At 44.1% G+C, this 16,283-nt stretch overlaps 1 protein-coding gene and 1 long non-coding RNA gene across 2 annotated transcripts in view; one reads left to right on the plus strand and one right to left on the minus strand.

The window, feature by feature from the left end:
• The window catches only part of LOC138964043 (uncharacterized), a 27,734-nt gene extending 20,243 nt beyond the window's left edge, over positions 1–7,491 (plus strand). The window contains exons 4-5 of the mRNA XM_070335923.1: positions 1,378–1,673; positions 2,177–7,491. Of these exons, the coding sequence (XP_070192024.1) occupies positions 1,386–1,673; positions 2,177–3,481 (1,593 nt within the window). The 5' untranslated portion in view covers positions 1,378–1,385 and the 3' untranslated portion in view covers positions 3,482–7,491. The remainder of the gene's footprint in view (positions 1–1,377; positions 1,674–2,176) is intronic.
• Positions 1–16,283, minus strand: part of LOC138964044 (uncharacterized) — a 428,123-nt gene that overhangs the window by 4,371 nt on the left and 407,469 nt on the right. The gene's annotated exons all lie outside the window — the stretch shown is intronic.

Here is a 16,283-nt window from a genome sequence, read left to right on the forward strand (position 1 = left end):
TCCCCTGCTCACGCAATCGGCGATAAGGGTAGCACCGCCAGGCCGTGATTCACACAGCAACGCAGAGCAGCAGTCTGAAAGAGAAAACTGGACCACTAAAAAAAAGTGGACTTGTGAGTCGGAAATGGAGTTCCTCCGAATTTCCTGTTGCGGGGGTCCGGTGACCAGGACCGTGTTTCCAAGGGAATGTGGGGAGGGTGGGTGGGGGGGGGGGGGTTGAGAGGCAGTGGGGTGACGGCGGAAATGATTTGTTTCTCTGCCTAATTGTCCGGACAGTGCTCGCGAAATGGAGGGATTTGTGGAACTGTGTCATATTTGTGTGAGGAATAAAGAGAGGGAGGGAAGAACTTTAGGGTTGGGTGGTAGTGAAAGCGTATGGATTGGTATAGACTGAGGAGGAGGGGGGGGGGGGGGGGGGGGGGGTTGAGATCCCATTGAGTAGGTAGTGACAAAGAAAATGTATGCCGCATAGGTATAGATTATAAGGGGGGGGAGGGGGGGCAGGGGTTGAAAGAGTAGCTATGCATGTGTGTAGATCGCAGCACACGGCGGCTTTGTTGTGCGAGTAGAGTGAGTGGTGCATGTAGTGAGTGCTCCGTCAGTTGGTGGGAAGCCGCTGTGGTGGAAGGACATGGGTGTTCCCTGCTGCGTCGATATGTGTAGGTGCTTTGTGTGGAGTGTTTGGTTGCTTGTTGTGGTAGTGTCTACACGTCTTTTGTTGATGGAGGTGTGTGTGTGTGTGTGTGTGTGTGTGTATGTGTGTGTGTGTGTGTGTGTGTGTGTGTGAGTGAGAGAGAGAGAGAGAGAGAGAGAGAGAGAGAGAGAGAGAGAGAGAGAGAGAGAGAGAGAGAGAGAGAGAGAGAGAGAGAGAGCGCATTTGCGCGCGGTCAGAGCAAGTGTGTTCATTAGTCAGCTTGTCTTTCAGTTTCCAGGATGGTGGAACGATTCTAAAGTTTAAAATCTCGAGAGAAAAAAACAAATCTTATTTTGTGTGTTTGTTTGTTGGTATTTAGTCATATTTCTTACTGCCATTGGAGAATTCTCATCAGAAAATATGGGCTGCTACCCATTTCCTGCAGCGTGTTCTTTAATTTGGATCTGTACGCGTATCTAATGAGACTAAAAGACACGATGCTTGTCGCTTGAGGTGACAAAAGCCTGGATCGATGAGCATGGTTAGCATTTACTTGAGGCTTGTCTTCTGCGCTCAATGACGCTTTTTGTGCGATCTCACTCTCAGTGATGCCCGAGCCACATCGGAAATAATATTCTTGACTGGCACTCCCGCTGATGACATCACTCGAAACCTAAAATCCTTCAGGATGATTCGGATTCCTGTGCCAGACTCATAACCAACAAATCTTGCTCTCGTTCCAGGCGTCGGAATGGACTCAAACATCACCTTGTGGCAGTTCCTCCTGGAGCTGTTGCTAAGCAACCAGCACCAGAACATCATCCACTGGACCAACACAGACGGCGAGTTCAAGCTGGTCAACGCCGAGGAAGTGGCGAAGCTATGGGGCCTGCGCAAGAACAAGCACAACATGAACTACGACAAGCTCTCGCGAGCGCTACGCTATTACTACGACAAGAACATCATCAAGAAGGTGATGGGGCAGAAGTTTGTGTACAAGTTCGTCTCCTTCCCCGAGATCGTCAAGACTGAGACAAAGGTCAGTGATGATATTTCCGGTTGTATCTTTATGTCTTTGTTTCTTCCTTTCTCCACCAGCCTCGGTCTCGAATAACATAAACTGCTGAAGAGACGATAAACAGTAATAACCAACATGCTGAAGAGACGATAAACAGTAATAACCAACATGCTGAAGAGACGATAAACAGTAATAACCAACATGCTGAAGAGACGATAAACTTGATAACCAACATTCTCTGTCACCATTCCTCTCATTTATATTTAGTGTGTGGTCAGATAGTTTATTGTTGTCATACGAAGCACTGGACTTGTTACATTCTGTCCTTTAAAAGGTTAAGATTGTCCAGCGACAACGATTAAGTCTTTCTAGAATTTTCACTGCTCACTGTTTCGTTATACTTTCTTAACGTTTTTCTTTGGCATTTTATGTGCTTGATGAGGTTGGCTACGTTGATTTTCAGCCTCACCTTTCATGTTGTGAGCGGTGTTCCCTATTTCTCACTTTTGACTGTTCCATTGCAGGTCCCTTTCAAGGTGAAAATGGAGTCCATCGCACAGGAGCGTTACGGCCAGCAGGTGATGCCGCACTTCGCTTCCTACAACGCCAACGACATCAAGACCTCTGCCAAGCAGGCCGCCACTGCCTGGCACAACGCCAACGCCGCTGCTGCGGCGGCCGCGGAAAGGCAGCAACAGCATGTTGCAGCCGATAAGCATCTCCTGGCAAGAGAAGGCGCGCTCCGTCGACGCAGCCGTAGCCGCAGTCCGAGCCCTTGTCCCCTAGAACTGACCACTACCAAGCGCGACCCGCTCCGTGTGCGTCCTGACAGCAACGGCAGTCACGGCAGTCGCTACTCCGACAACGAGAGGGAGAGAGACAGGGAGCGGGAGAGCTTCAGGGAGAGGGAGGTCATCCGGGAGAGGGACATGGAGAGGCAGAGGGAAGCGGAGAGGCACCGTGAGATCGAGAGGCACCGTGAGATCGAGAGGCACAGAGATCGTGAGATCGAGCACCACAGAGAGATTGAGAGACTGAGGGAGGTCGAGCGGCTGCGAGAGAGGGAGATAGATCTGCACCGGGAGATGGAAAGACAGCGGGAGAGTGACAAGCAAAGAGAGCGAGAGATGGAGCGGCGCCGTGACAGAAAGCAGGACAGAGAGGAGAGAGACAGCTACCGCGACAGGGAGAGAGAGATGGTCATGGACAGCTACCGTGAACGGGAAGCAGCCTACCGTGAGCACGAGAGAGACCGGGAAGACAGTCGCCATCGTCGCTACAGCAACGGCAGCCCCGTACACAGAACCTCTCCCGTCCGCTCCCCATCCACTTCCTCCTCCCCATTCACGGTCCCCATCACCTCGGCAGTCACCAGCTCCGCGAAGCCCAAGCCCTGCCCCATCATCCTGACCCCCGCCGACGTGTCCCCTGTCCCTCCCCCCGCCCACCCCCAGCTCCCCCAGGTGCCCTCAGCCTCCGCCCTGGCAGCCACCTCCGTCACTATGGCGACCAATTTGCCCATCCCGTCCCCGTCAGCCAAGCACCCGCTGCATCCCTTCTCCTCTCTGGCTGGAGGCTTGCAGACACCGCTGTTCCTGACCAGCCCCATGAATCCTCGAACCCCTAACCCAATGCTACACTTCTGGTCCTCGCTCAGCCCCGCCGTCACCCTCTCCCCCAGGCTAGGCTCGGCCACCGGTGCCTCAGCCTTCCAGTTCCCCAGCTACCCAGGCTACGCCTTCTCCCCCATGGTCACCGCCTTCACCCACCCCCTCGACACCCCCGGGCTCGTGCCCTCGCCCACTTCCCGCAGCATTCCCGTCTTATGACAAAAATAGGGCGGGGGCCGGCTCAGTCCACTTTCTTGCCTCCCCGAGGGGTGGCAGCTTCGTGTGTGTAGCTTGCTCCAAGTTTCTCTGAATTCCCTGCCCTCGCCCACAGGGGGTTGGCAGCTTCTGCAGCAATGCAAGCCAACGGTAACAATTTTTTTTTTTTTTTAAATAGTGAGGCAGAACATTTTGCTTCCACGACACGACGTCATTTCGGCGTTCTACGACGTCTTGGATGTTTGTGATGTCATTTTACCGGATTTCGTCTCGGGGTTTTGTTGTGTGCCTCTTTGACGTCATGTTGACCCCTCTCCTCCGAGTTCCAGACAGTTCCTATGGCGACGATAGACAGAAATACCACCATTGTACTCGGAAGACATTTGTGGAGAATAAGAACTGCATGAATATTGTGTCTGTCGTTTTAACAAGGGCCCTTCCTAATGGCCTGATGACAGTAGTTTGTGTATGTAGCCTTTGTTTTTCGGGTATATGTATCTATATCCTTACCTAAAGCATAACCTCATCAAGTCGTTGTATGTAAATCAAACAAACTCTGCCTTCCTACGGTATACTCTTCACTCCATTTTTACGAGCAGTTCTTCCTAACTGTGATAAGCTTTGTTGAGATTGTCGTCTGCTTCGTTTAGCAGACGCTTTGATGACTACGATGATAAGGTTAAACGTATATAACGTGCCTTGCTGAGTAATTCGGGGCGTGTTGCCTCTTCTGTGTTTTATTACTTCGACAGAAAGATTTAGTGAGAAACGTCTTTTTCTTTGAGATATATTTGTTGTGTACCTTTCCTGTCTGCGTTAGATCTGAGTCTCCTTTGTTTTCTCCTTGTTTGCTGGTATTTTTCCCAGTAGGTACGTAGTACTAGCTTTGTTTCGACATCCGAACTCTTGACAAAGCGTTTGGTAACCAGGGTAAACGTGAAATGCTGAATGCTTTTTTTGTCTTATAAGTTTTTTCTTCTTCTGATATCGCTGGTGATTGTTATCAAACAAACGTCAACTCAAACTGAAAACTTCCAGCCCATGTTTGCATGCGTGTAAATTCGAAACAAATATTTTGTTTGCTGATCTTGAAAGTTCGTGTGCGCTTATGTGAGAACTTAATTTCTGTTTGGTAACTTGAATGCTGTGTTATATCTGTGACCTCGCTGGTGTTTTAATCTATTGTCCGGCCGGGTGTCACAGATTGCATGCATCTGCAAGGCACAGCTATGCGGAGCCTGAGATATCGCTATGGCGACTGCAGAGACAATCCAGTGCATGTGTACTCCATATGAATGCCGTGATAAAAAGAAGAGACAAGTGCCACTGCTCGAACCTTTTGCACGAGGAAGGAACGAGTGGAACACGAACGGAGCGACACATGGACACCCTAGACAAATTAATATCACGCTGTTTGTCAAAACATGAACCTCTAACAGCAGGGACAATGTCACAGAGCGCATGCATGCCTGTGACTTGTCAGACGATGCGTATTGTTCGTTTGGCTCACTGTCGCTTCGTTTGCATAAAAAAACGAACTAATATCCGATGGCGCAGCACGATCTCCTCACGCTCGCGTTTCACTGGTGTTATGAGTTTAAACCAGCTAGTGCGTGCAATGCCAATCAGACGTCAGTGAAAACAATTACGGGACAAGGAAAAAAGTCGAAATGATGACAGTAGGACACCCCGAGTGCTGCAATTATATTGTGCATACTTGAAGCTTTTTCAGTTCCTTGTTGTGACGTGTTCAGTCATGTTTTGAGCATGAGTTATTTGACCTTGTGACGATTGTGTCACTCCTGTGTGGTGCATGATTTAAATCTGTTTAACATTGTCCAGAATACTACGAGGACAGACCTGTTTTGCTTGAATGGGGGTGGGGGGGGGGTTGAAAATACATGGGTTACTGGTCCTTGACAACTTTACTTTGTGTCAGTTCATATTTGATTAAAAGGTTTGACAGTAAATATGTCACTCGATATTGGAGAACACCTGTTTGAACAAAACATTTTCACAGTTGGTTACATTACTGTAACAGAGCAATATCAACGAAGGCTGTTTGAAAGAGATCAATCTAATTACTAAATCGTGTACAGAAAGGAAGAATTTGAATATGTGTACATGTGTATAACAAAGAAATGTACTTCATAGCGAAAAAGGATTATTTTTATGTTAACATTTTCGTTGAATATGCGTGGATGTGATTGTGTTAATGCCAAATGTTTTTGACGAACGCAGCACTACGATGCCTTGACGTTTTATGTGAATTATTTAGTCGCTTGAGAAGTATCGTATGCGAGATGATCTGATTTGTTCAGTCATGGTTGAGAATGAATGAGCGAGATTCTGTGATTCTTTGTGGCACACTCCTTCTCGTTGAAACAGTCCGGCTCACCGTCTCAGATCTAGCAAGGATTTTACACAGGATAAGACCATCCCTCCACTTGGTCACATACAAAAAATGAGAAGCCTTGGTGCTGTCTGTGCAGAGTGAGCATTTTTTATGAATAGTTTTGTTTTAAAGAAATTAATTGATTAAAAAAAAAATCACCACAGCAAGCAATCTCGGTGTTGATTGTAAGCCAGGTTTGAGATGTTGATCGGAACTGTTTCCACCGGAAGGAGTGTGTCTTTAAAAACAAAAGTCCAGTCACATATGCTGGAGTATATTGACAAGCAGAGTTCATGTGTAGTTAAAGAACTTAACTAAGTCAGAAAAACGATAAAGACGAAGAACGAAAGACAGATTCACTCTGATAATCTTCTCTTGTTTTGTTGATGATTATGATTACTGTGTTTTTAACACGGAGAAAGTTAGCTTATGCCAGTTTTGCATAAGTTTGGTGCTTTTTTGGCTTAACGTAAGCATCTCTCGCGTCTTTTAAAACAGCTTTAGTTTGATGAGTAGCTGTTACAATGTACTAACGAATGACTCCTAACACAGAAGGCTTTTACTTTGTGGTTTTTTTATGTTGCAGACTCCGCAGTTATTGTTATGCTTTTAAGGGGACAGAGATTGTGTTAGCCTCTTTCTGTGTCACGGGTTTTACCCCCTCTTTAAATTGTTTATTATGTTTTAGTAATGGCCTTATTAATCTAACTTGAACTTGTCGACTTGTGCGAATTCCTGAGCAGCTCGCATTAACAACAAAAGAAGGTTAGCCAGGTACAAGCATATTAATATTGTAGGTTAGCTGGTGGTTGGAGGAAAAAGCAAGGGACAACAGTGGTTGTGACAGCGAGATGTCTGGTGGAGGAATGAGGGTCCACAAAAGTCTTTAGTTTCTATGGTTGTGCGCTATATATATACACATGACGAGTGTCGAACACGTCTTTCAGCATTTGATCTCTCCCTTTTATGTTTCTTTGCCTTTTTATTTTCAATAAAAATCCCCCCGATAGTCACATACTCTTTTTACATTTAGTCAAGTTTTTTTTTAAATGTAATTTCCCGAATTAGTCCTATCGCAGACGTCATTGTACGGTAAATGTAGATATAATTACTAAAATGTATCTCATCTGGGATATTACTTTTTGGGGCACAGATGAAAAAAATTCTCTGCTTCTTCAATGCAATTATGTCGGCTGGCATCAAAGAGATGAGCCTGTTTTTGTTCTCGTGGTGTAGTTAGGGGGAGGGGGGCCGTGCGTTGTCAGAGCAAAATCAATGCTCGATGCGGAATGCATTTGATCGCGAGTCCTAGCTGGCCCCCTTCGGAGGTTCATGTTCCCCGCAGGAAATCAGACGTGCAAGTTTTTAAAACCTACGCGACGATTCCCCCGACCCCCCGGGAAGAGACGAATCAACAGCCAGGTAGACCTACCGCTTATACCTACCTGAAGCCACTCACAGGGGGTTGTTTATCTAACTTATTCTTGTTTTCACCACCTACTCGTCGACCATTTTCCTGGAGTATAAGAGCATTATAACTCGCTTGTAGACAGTGTCGCATTATCCAAACACCGCGGCTGACTTTTTCTCTTTACTTCCTTCCCCCCCCCCCCCCCCCCCCCCCCCCCCCTCTGTTTTTGTGCCTGGTGCTAGGTTTGCCTCGGCAAACATTGAATGATCCAATGATCAAGTGGTGGGTAGATTATATACCCGGCTCAATTCTCAACCGACCCCCTTTTCATTATCCTCAGTGCCTCCCTCACGCCCGTTCCATATCTGTTTTGCCCACGCAACCCCTCTTACCGCGCAATATTCTTGTAGGAAAAACACACACGCCCCCACCCCCTTTTTGTTATTCAGCCCTCAACCTTTATGGCGGTTTACTTGTAGAGGTTTGCGCTTCTTTTCAGTCTCTTTGTTGTGCGACTGAATTAGTGCTAGTGGTACTGGCTGATTCTTGCCCAGGCCTGTGTATACCCGGAAATCTCTTTTTAACCCCTGTCGGGTCGTCAAACATTCCCTTATCGGTAACTGGCTTGGCACGGTTCTTGCCCTTACCTGTTGTAGTTGTCAGTGAAAACTCTCTCTCTCTCTCTCTCTTTCTCTCTCTCTCTCTCTCTCTCTCTCTCTCTCTCTCTCTCTCTCTCTCTCTCTCTCTCCCCCCCCCCCCCCCTGTGGTGCCAAAGGCTTGTAGTGTGTTTGTTTTGTTTTTCAAGTTAGTTTTGTTTCAATTGTAGTTTGCAGTGTTGAATTGTTTTTGTTTCTTTTTTTTTACGTCGAATACTCTTTTCTTCTTGTCAGGCGACGTATGACATGCGTTTCAGTGGTACGCTCAGATTGTTTGTTTTATTCGTACAATGTACTGTTGTTGTTTTTCTGCAATATACATTGTTTATTATGACGAGCAACTTCAGTTGAAGTTGTAGATATATGACAAATATAAGCCATCGACCCAGGGACATTTTTGTAGCTTGCTGTACATCGTTATTACTCTTTTGACTTGAAGTAAAATTGTCTCACGTGCACAGCTGTGCTCTTCCGGCGATTTTGTTTTCATCGGAAATAAGGAATCGGAAGCGGCAGCATTGCATCTCCGACACGCATTGCTTTTGTACACATGTACATGATATACAATCATTCGTTGGACAAACAACCCTCTGTCATAATTTCCCAGCAGCCCAGCGACAGTTTATGTATTCTTCCTGGGGCCGATGAGCTTTAGCGGAAACACGCTTCCGGCGGACTTCCATCAGTGCGCATGTGCGCGTCATTAGCGAACAATAACGCGGGGCCCGTTTATCGGTAGTCTGCTCGGAAGCATGACAGTTATTGTCCTCGTATTTATCCATCCGGAGGTCTAATATTTCAAGAGATTAACATGGCCGGCCTCCGTGTTGAAGAAAAGGGTCCCTGCGGGTTGTCCTCAACGATTTTGAGTGGCGTATTCACCGCGGTAAACATAATAGGCTTATCGGTTTTGGTAGTGAGGTGGGTTGGCACGGTGAGGTTTCAATTCCGATTACTGCTTGTGCGATAAGGATACTGGTCAGTGCCCGTGCTTTGTGAACAATTTATCATAAATGAACTCACTTTCTGAGGTCTCTGCCACCCCCTTACCACCAACCCCCCTCTCATCCCGGTTCAATCTATCATGAAGTCATTATGATCGACTACTTCGTGTCATAAGATCATAGTTCTTTTAAAACGATAGCATGGGAATTACCCCTTGGGTGCTTGTTTTTATCAGAGTTTTCATACCGTACATCACCTGTGGACTCAAGAACATGGTTGTGTGCTCTGGGAAGATGATTGTGCACTTGGACGCCAACAGGGTCAATGCAGTGTTTTCTGGGCCTTGCACTGACACAGTCGGCGGGTTCTTTTGAATTCAATTGGATTGGATTGGATTGGATAAGATTTACAGTCCAGTGAGGTTACCCTCATGGAAATTCGGGCTGCTTGCTAAGAGTTCAGAATGTCCTTACATGTTACCTATCCCTTGCTGATTTGTTTTATTGCTCTGTTGTGTTTGTTTTGTTTGTTGGTTAGTTTTTGTGTTGTTGTTTGTGTTTGGTGTGAGTTTTTGTGTGTATTCACATAACTCACGATTTGATCTCCAATTTATTTTCCTTGTTTGAATACTTTAAATCTCCCGGTTCTGTATTGTTTCTGTATGTCAACTCTTACGTCATCTCTGCCTGTGGTTGTTCCCGTTGTGATTGTTTTTGGTGTTGTTGGGTTTTGTTTGTTTGTACGTTGTTGTTTTTTGTTGTTGTTGGGTTTTTTTTTGGATAGTTTTTTTTTATATTTGGTAGGCCTATATCTTGGAGAATTCCCTCTAGGAAAGTCGTGCTGCCAGCCCTGAGACTTTCGCTGTGACCTTGGGATTTGTATCGTGCGCCTGTGTGCACTCGGGGGTGTTCAGATGGACACCTGAAAGAGTCTACAAAAAGACTTGAAAAGAATGTCCTTGCCAAGACCCGGGTTCGAACCTGCGCGTTACACACTGAGCTACTCCCTGATCCAATATGAAAAACATATAATTCATCGACTTTTCTTTTCCGTTTAATCCCTTCTTTTGTAAAGTTTCGAAATGAGATTGATCGTTTCAAAAAGAGTCACTTCATGTTCAGACCTACGGGAATATTTTTTATTGGGTGTTAGCCGGATGGGTTTTTTTGCGTGATAAATATGGGTTGAAAGATGTAAGACTGACAATTATGATTGTCTGTGAACTAACAAATCCCTTCGAATTGTCCACGCTTCTCTGTTGTTTATTTCACTTGTTGGCTGAGCCTGCACATTTAAAAACTAAACCCCTTTCCTGTGAATCGAGTTTGTTTCAGTGATTGTTTTTGTGAGTGGTAAAAGTACATTGACAAAAGCAACTGTCATACCCTCTCGGGTCCCCCCTCCCCCCTGTTATATATGTGTGTGTGTGTGTGTGTGTGTGTGTGTGTGTGTGTGTGTGTGTGTGTGTGTGTGTGTGTGTGTGTGTGTGTGTGAATACTTTTGCATTGTTACAGAGGAAGTGATCTGTATATTAAGCAGCAATGGGTTTGATATTGAAATGTATTCACAGACCGAAGGCGCCAGAATGTCAGCTTAGATAGCTTTGAGTGCTTCTTTCTGGTGTCTGTGGTTATGAATCTGAATACATTTGGTTATAAATACAACGACAGCCGTTCGGCAAGAGCTTTGGTTGCGCATGCGCTAGCGAACTAAACGCAGCAGTTCAAAGTGTTGTTTGTACCCTCACTTCCATTTTGCTTCCATGTGTACGGTCCAATGACACGACCCCCTTTTTCACCAGTAAAAAGGACAGTTTCTGTTATTATAGACTTGAGTTTAGTCATGTTACCTTGTGGTGTAAGCAGTGTTTTCCAACGATTTTCCTTTGTGTATAGATCGTTTTTATTGACTTGAAAACGAGTAGACTTTTGTTTTCCACTTCTGACATGTGTAATCATGTCGTTGACATTGACTTCACGTTTCTGGCCTAGAACTCACAGACATATAAGAAAGGTATTCTTTTGATACCTTTGCCTAGCACTGTATTATGGCTTTGACCTTGACCTCAAGTTGAAAGTGTAATCTCTCACTTGAATGTGGGAAAGAGCTGACCTTGTTTCTTGAGTTGATACATATTACTATTCGTCGACGACCTCAATATGCGAGGTTATTTGCTTCGGTTTATTCAGCTTGATTTTTTATTTTTTATTTAGACTTTTATTTTGTTCAAGCACCTACTTGCCCGTTTGTGTTTGGAAAATAATACCTAGCTGTAGTGTTGATTTTTGACGACTGGATGTACATTACATTTGAACTGAGCGTATACGTGCTATATTTGTATTATTGATCCACTACGACAAATCTTTGGACGCAATGTGATATATAAACATAAAAAATATTTTCACTTGGAACTCGTGTCCATCATGGTGTGTGTGTGCGCATGTGTGAGTGTGTGTGTCTTTGTGTGTGTGTCTTTGTGTGTGTGTGCGTGTGTGTGTGTGAGAGAGAGAGAGTGTGTGTGGGTTGGTGCGTGTTTGTGTATGTGTGTGCGCGCGCGTGTGTGTGTGTGTGTAACGGAAAGCAATGTCGGACTCCCTGTTTTGGGCAGGAGCAACACGCAATCGGCACGAGTGCACTCGTGTGTGGACACGCACAAACCAAATACCACCCCCATTCCCCCCCACGACCACACACGCGTCACACCTTTAAATGAACATGGTCTGACAGATAGGTATGGTGCGCCAAATTGATATTACTATCGTTAACTGTTATATAGGGTTTTGAAACTATCGTTAAATGTTATATAGTTACGAAACTATCGTTATCTGTTATATAGAGTTTCGAAACTATCGTTAACTGTTATATAAAGTTATATTGCTATTTCATATGTTACGTGGATTTCCATTGGTCAATTGGGCAAAACTGAGCTCAGTGCAAAAGTGATATCGACGACATTTCCGTCGATATCAGTTTTGATATCGACGACCTCTTTATTGCTTCCCCACTTCAAAAACAAAAACACCTAAATTCAAAAACAAAAAATATATATATGAAAATGTAATTATCCCAGAATTTAGTTGAGCAAGTGACTAAAGACTTTTTGAAAGAAAAGACATTTTGAAATGCTGAAAAGTACAAGAAAAGAGTGAACAAAAAGAAATAATAATCAGAGGGAGGGATATGGAACAGCCAAAACTGAGACAAATACTTTTGTAATTTCTTTACAGTAAATACAAAATGTCCAGAGAATTAGCACTATATCTAACATTGACTGACTGTGTGATATCTTCTGCTATTGGTCTGTTTCGACAGTGATATCAAAATCTTGACCTCCGGTCTCGATTTTGATATCACTAGTCTCAACAGCCCATAGCAGAAGATAATCATCACACAGTCCGTCAATATTGGGTATTATCAATAGCGCGTTCGTGCGCATTATTGCTAAAACTATGTGTAACAGATAACGAGTGTTTTGCAAAACGGCGGCATGGTGCGCGCAAATGATATTACTGTACTATCGTTAACTGTTATATAGAATTGCTAAAAATAGCGACATGGGCCTTACGTAACTAAAATACTACAACATTTAGAAGATCATATTCAACTCACCGTCCTCTGATAAGTCCATCATTTTGCTGCTTCGTTTACCGCTTCGTTTAGAATCAAGTAAGGCCCCAAAAAATGAATAGTCTGTTTACGGTATCCCGACCAACCGTATTTTTTTCGCGCGACCCTAGACTTTTTTTTTTGGCATTTGGGGAAAATAAATAAAAAAAATATTTAAAAAAAATAAATAAATAAAAAACTGTTGTTTGGCAAAATAACTTAAAAAGATGTTTTTTTGGGGAAAAAAATCCCGACCTACCGACCCTATTTTTTGGGGCATATGTTACTGTAAACAGACTATTTTTTGTTGTTGGCCTAATCAAATCTTCGTTTACTGCGACTATTCTGTAGGCCTACCGTCTTCAAACCGCACGCGGCGTGGAAAACGGTACGGCTGAAAGTACAAATGATATGATAAAGCTAATATTAAACAAACTCAACAATAATTTGAGAAGACGACAATAGAAGAACGCTCAAACATTTCCTAATGTTGTAGTTTTTAAAATTGTGTTTCTGGTTGAAATGTACATTTCGTAGCAGAAAGACAGGTTCGCAATGGCATTTCAGGGTTTTCCCATTTGGGAACGATACCGACGCGCTTTTGATAAAACTATCGTTCGTTTCGAAACTCTATATAACACTTAACGATAGTTTCAAAACTCTATATAACAGTTAACGATAGTTTCAAAACTCAGTCTATATAACAGTTAACGATAGTTTCAAAACTCTATATAACAGTTAACGATAGTTTCAAAACTCTATATAACAGTTAACGATAGTTTCAAAACTCTATATAACAGTTAACGATAGTTTCAAAACTCTATATAACAGTTAACGGATAGTTTCAAAACCCTATATAACAGTTATATAACGATAGTTTCAAAATCCTATATAACAGTTAACGATAGTAATAATTATCAATTTGGCGCACCATAGATAGGAGTCAATCTTGGTTGGGTTTAAAATCATGCCCCCAGCTTGGCGCGGCACGTTGGCGTCGATGTCACGACAATTTTGAACGTGCTAACTCGTCTCCAGTACACTCCGGCAGGACGTCACAAACGTCACAGCAGGTGAAAGTAAATCAGAGTGCCGCGTGAGAATCTGTCATTGGTGTCTGGGTTTGAACCGCCAGTACCGACAGTAATGCCGTGTCCTTACATGTCCTTTATCACCTGGGCAGCAAGTACGAGCAAACCACGCCTAATGTACCGCGCACATAACGACAATTCCTAAATATACAGTATCTGAGGTTATATATATATATACTTCACTGTGTTGGTGTTGTGCAGATTAAAGAAGAGAAAGAAAGACGAACAGACAGAACGACAGACTATGTCGTGACTTATTACTCTCAGCAAAGATAATAATGATGTACATAATTATACACAAGCTCTAAGTTAATGTGAGGGGGCTTCCTCGCACCCCCCCCCCTCCCCCCCCCCCCCCCCTCAACCCCTACCGTTCGGCGGCCTGGTATCTGGGCTGCATGCTACGAAAACGTCAAATGAAAAAGAAAGAAAGAAGAACAAAGAAGAAAGGTAGAGGGTGCATTAGTGCATATCTAGTTGAGGGAACAACAAAATAGACATCGTCATCAACATTGCAATGTATACCTTCTCGTGCCAACAATTATATATTTGGTGTCAATAGTTCGCATGGGTTATAAAACATCCTCATCCTGATCGTCATCATCTTTATCGTCGTCGTCGCCGTCGTCGTCGTCGTCGTCATCATCATCACATTACGGAGCCGATAGTGTGGGAGTTGAACTGACTGCATGCCTGGCATTCGTGACCACGCCAACACGCACGCATAGTTTCCCTCTGTGTGTGTCTTTCTCTCCCTTCTCTCTTTTTCATAGTGCTGGGATTTGTTAACCGTATTTTCGTTTTGTGTCCCCCATTGCCAGGAATCAATGTGTGTGTGTGTGTGTTTGCATTTTCTGTACTATAATATTTTGTGTTCACTGTTTGTGTACTTTTGTTTTCCAAATATTTATTTCATTTTTTCTTTTCTTATCCTCTATTTTTCTTTTTGTTTTCTTTTTTTTCTTTTTTGATCACTTGGTACTTTGTGCATTTTTGAATTTGCGAATATTGTTTATAATGCCCCTGGGTAATGAACAATAAAAACTTGACTTGACTTGACTTGACTTGGCTCTCCCTCTCTCTCGGCCGACAGGAAGGAATTGGAAAGCTCTCGCTTGTTTGAAAGTTTTTCTGCTTCTATTCCACCATGTCTCCAGTTGTTGGCTTCCCAACAGCTTTGGACAACCTATTCGGCGTCCTGCTGGCAGAGAACACACTGACGTCGTGGAAATGCATCGCTGAAAAGGAAAACACTACCATTGTTATCCGACTGTCTTCAACCAGCCCACCCCAAAATGGCGACCAACAACAACAGCACACAGTCAACTCGTACAGACGGAAACCTCCTAGCCAGCTTCGACGGGACCACAAACGAGCCCAGCAGCGACATGAAACACGTCACGTTGCGGAGAAAGAGGCAAGTTTATTTTCACCAGAACTTTTTCTTTCGCCACCATTCTCAAAACAAACTGTTGAATCCGCCGATGAAGTAGGCCTTCACGATCAAGTAGGCCTTCACGATGAAGTAGGCCTTCACGATCAAGAAAGTGTAGCGCAGCAGAGCGACACACCCCCTTCTCCATCTGCACGTGAAACGCGTGACCACGACAATAGGAGCAAGGACATCAACATTCCTGACCCTGAAACCACTGCCACTTGCGTGGCAGTCGACAACAACGAGTGTGACACGGTGTGTTCGGAGGAGAGTGAGGAAAGTAAAGACGAACAATTTCTGTCGTTGGCTGAACATTCCGGATATGATTTGCACACCATCAAAGAAACTGTAACTAGCATCAGAGACAGGTCCCTACAACGCAGACTGAAGGACTCCGACAGAAACAATTCTTTCAGGAAAGTAGCGTTAGACTCGCGACATGGCAAGAAGCATCTCCTCCTTGAGTCTGATGACATTGTTTTGATCTTGGATTGTGCACTAGTTGAGAAAGACCATGGAAAACATGCCATCGTGTACTGGTTTTTCAAGCAGGATGAAAGATACCTGCTAGATAAAGAAAAGACAGTTCTCAGTAACATTCGTACCTGGCGACCTGTGCAAAACAGACATTATTACCAAGAGATCGATGATGCACGCGTGTCGCTTCTGACTGTCATCAAAGTAGTTACTATCTACATGGGCTAACTCTGCGAGACAAATGTTGCTGGTAAATCCGCGATGTATAGAAAAGATCATTGACTTCGAGCGGAACTGTGAAGTAATTTTTACCTGGCATGGGTACCTTGCTAGAGAATGTCTGTAAATATTTCATGTAAAAATGTTCATTTTCATTATTTCATGTAAATACGTTCATTTTCAAGGGTGTGTATTACCAATTGTCGATAAGGCTTTAATTAGCTAAAGACATTAAACTATCAAACCGTCAATCAAACCGTCTCTCTCTCTCTCTCTCTCTCTCTCTCTCTCTCTCTCTCTCTCTCTCTCTCTCTCTCTCTCTCTCTCTCTCTCTAGACAGACAGACAGACAGACAGAGACAGACAGAGAGACTCAGAAAAAGTCACAAACAGAGACGGAGACAGAGAGAGACCCACTCGCGCATTCCATAATTAGCATGAACTTGTGTTATGAAAGTGATCTGCTTTGATGTCAGCTGGATGTTTGTGCGTCAGAAGCCACGGTTACCACCAACGATAACAAAATTAAAAAGACAAAAAAGCAACATATGAAAATGAAAAAGGTATGAAC

This window comes from Littorina saxatilis, linkage group LG4, assembly GCF_037325665.1.
Source record: "Littorina saxatilis isolate snail1 linkage group LG4, US_GU_Lsax_2.0, whole genome shotgun sequence".
In the NCBI taxonomy this organism is placed as follows: Eukaryota; Metazoa; Mollusca; class Gastropoda; order Littorinimorpha; family Littorinidae; genus Littorina; species Littorina saxatilis.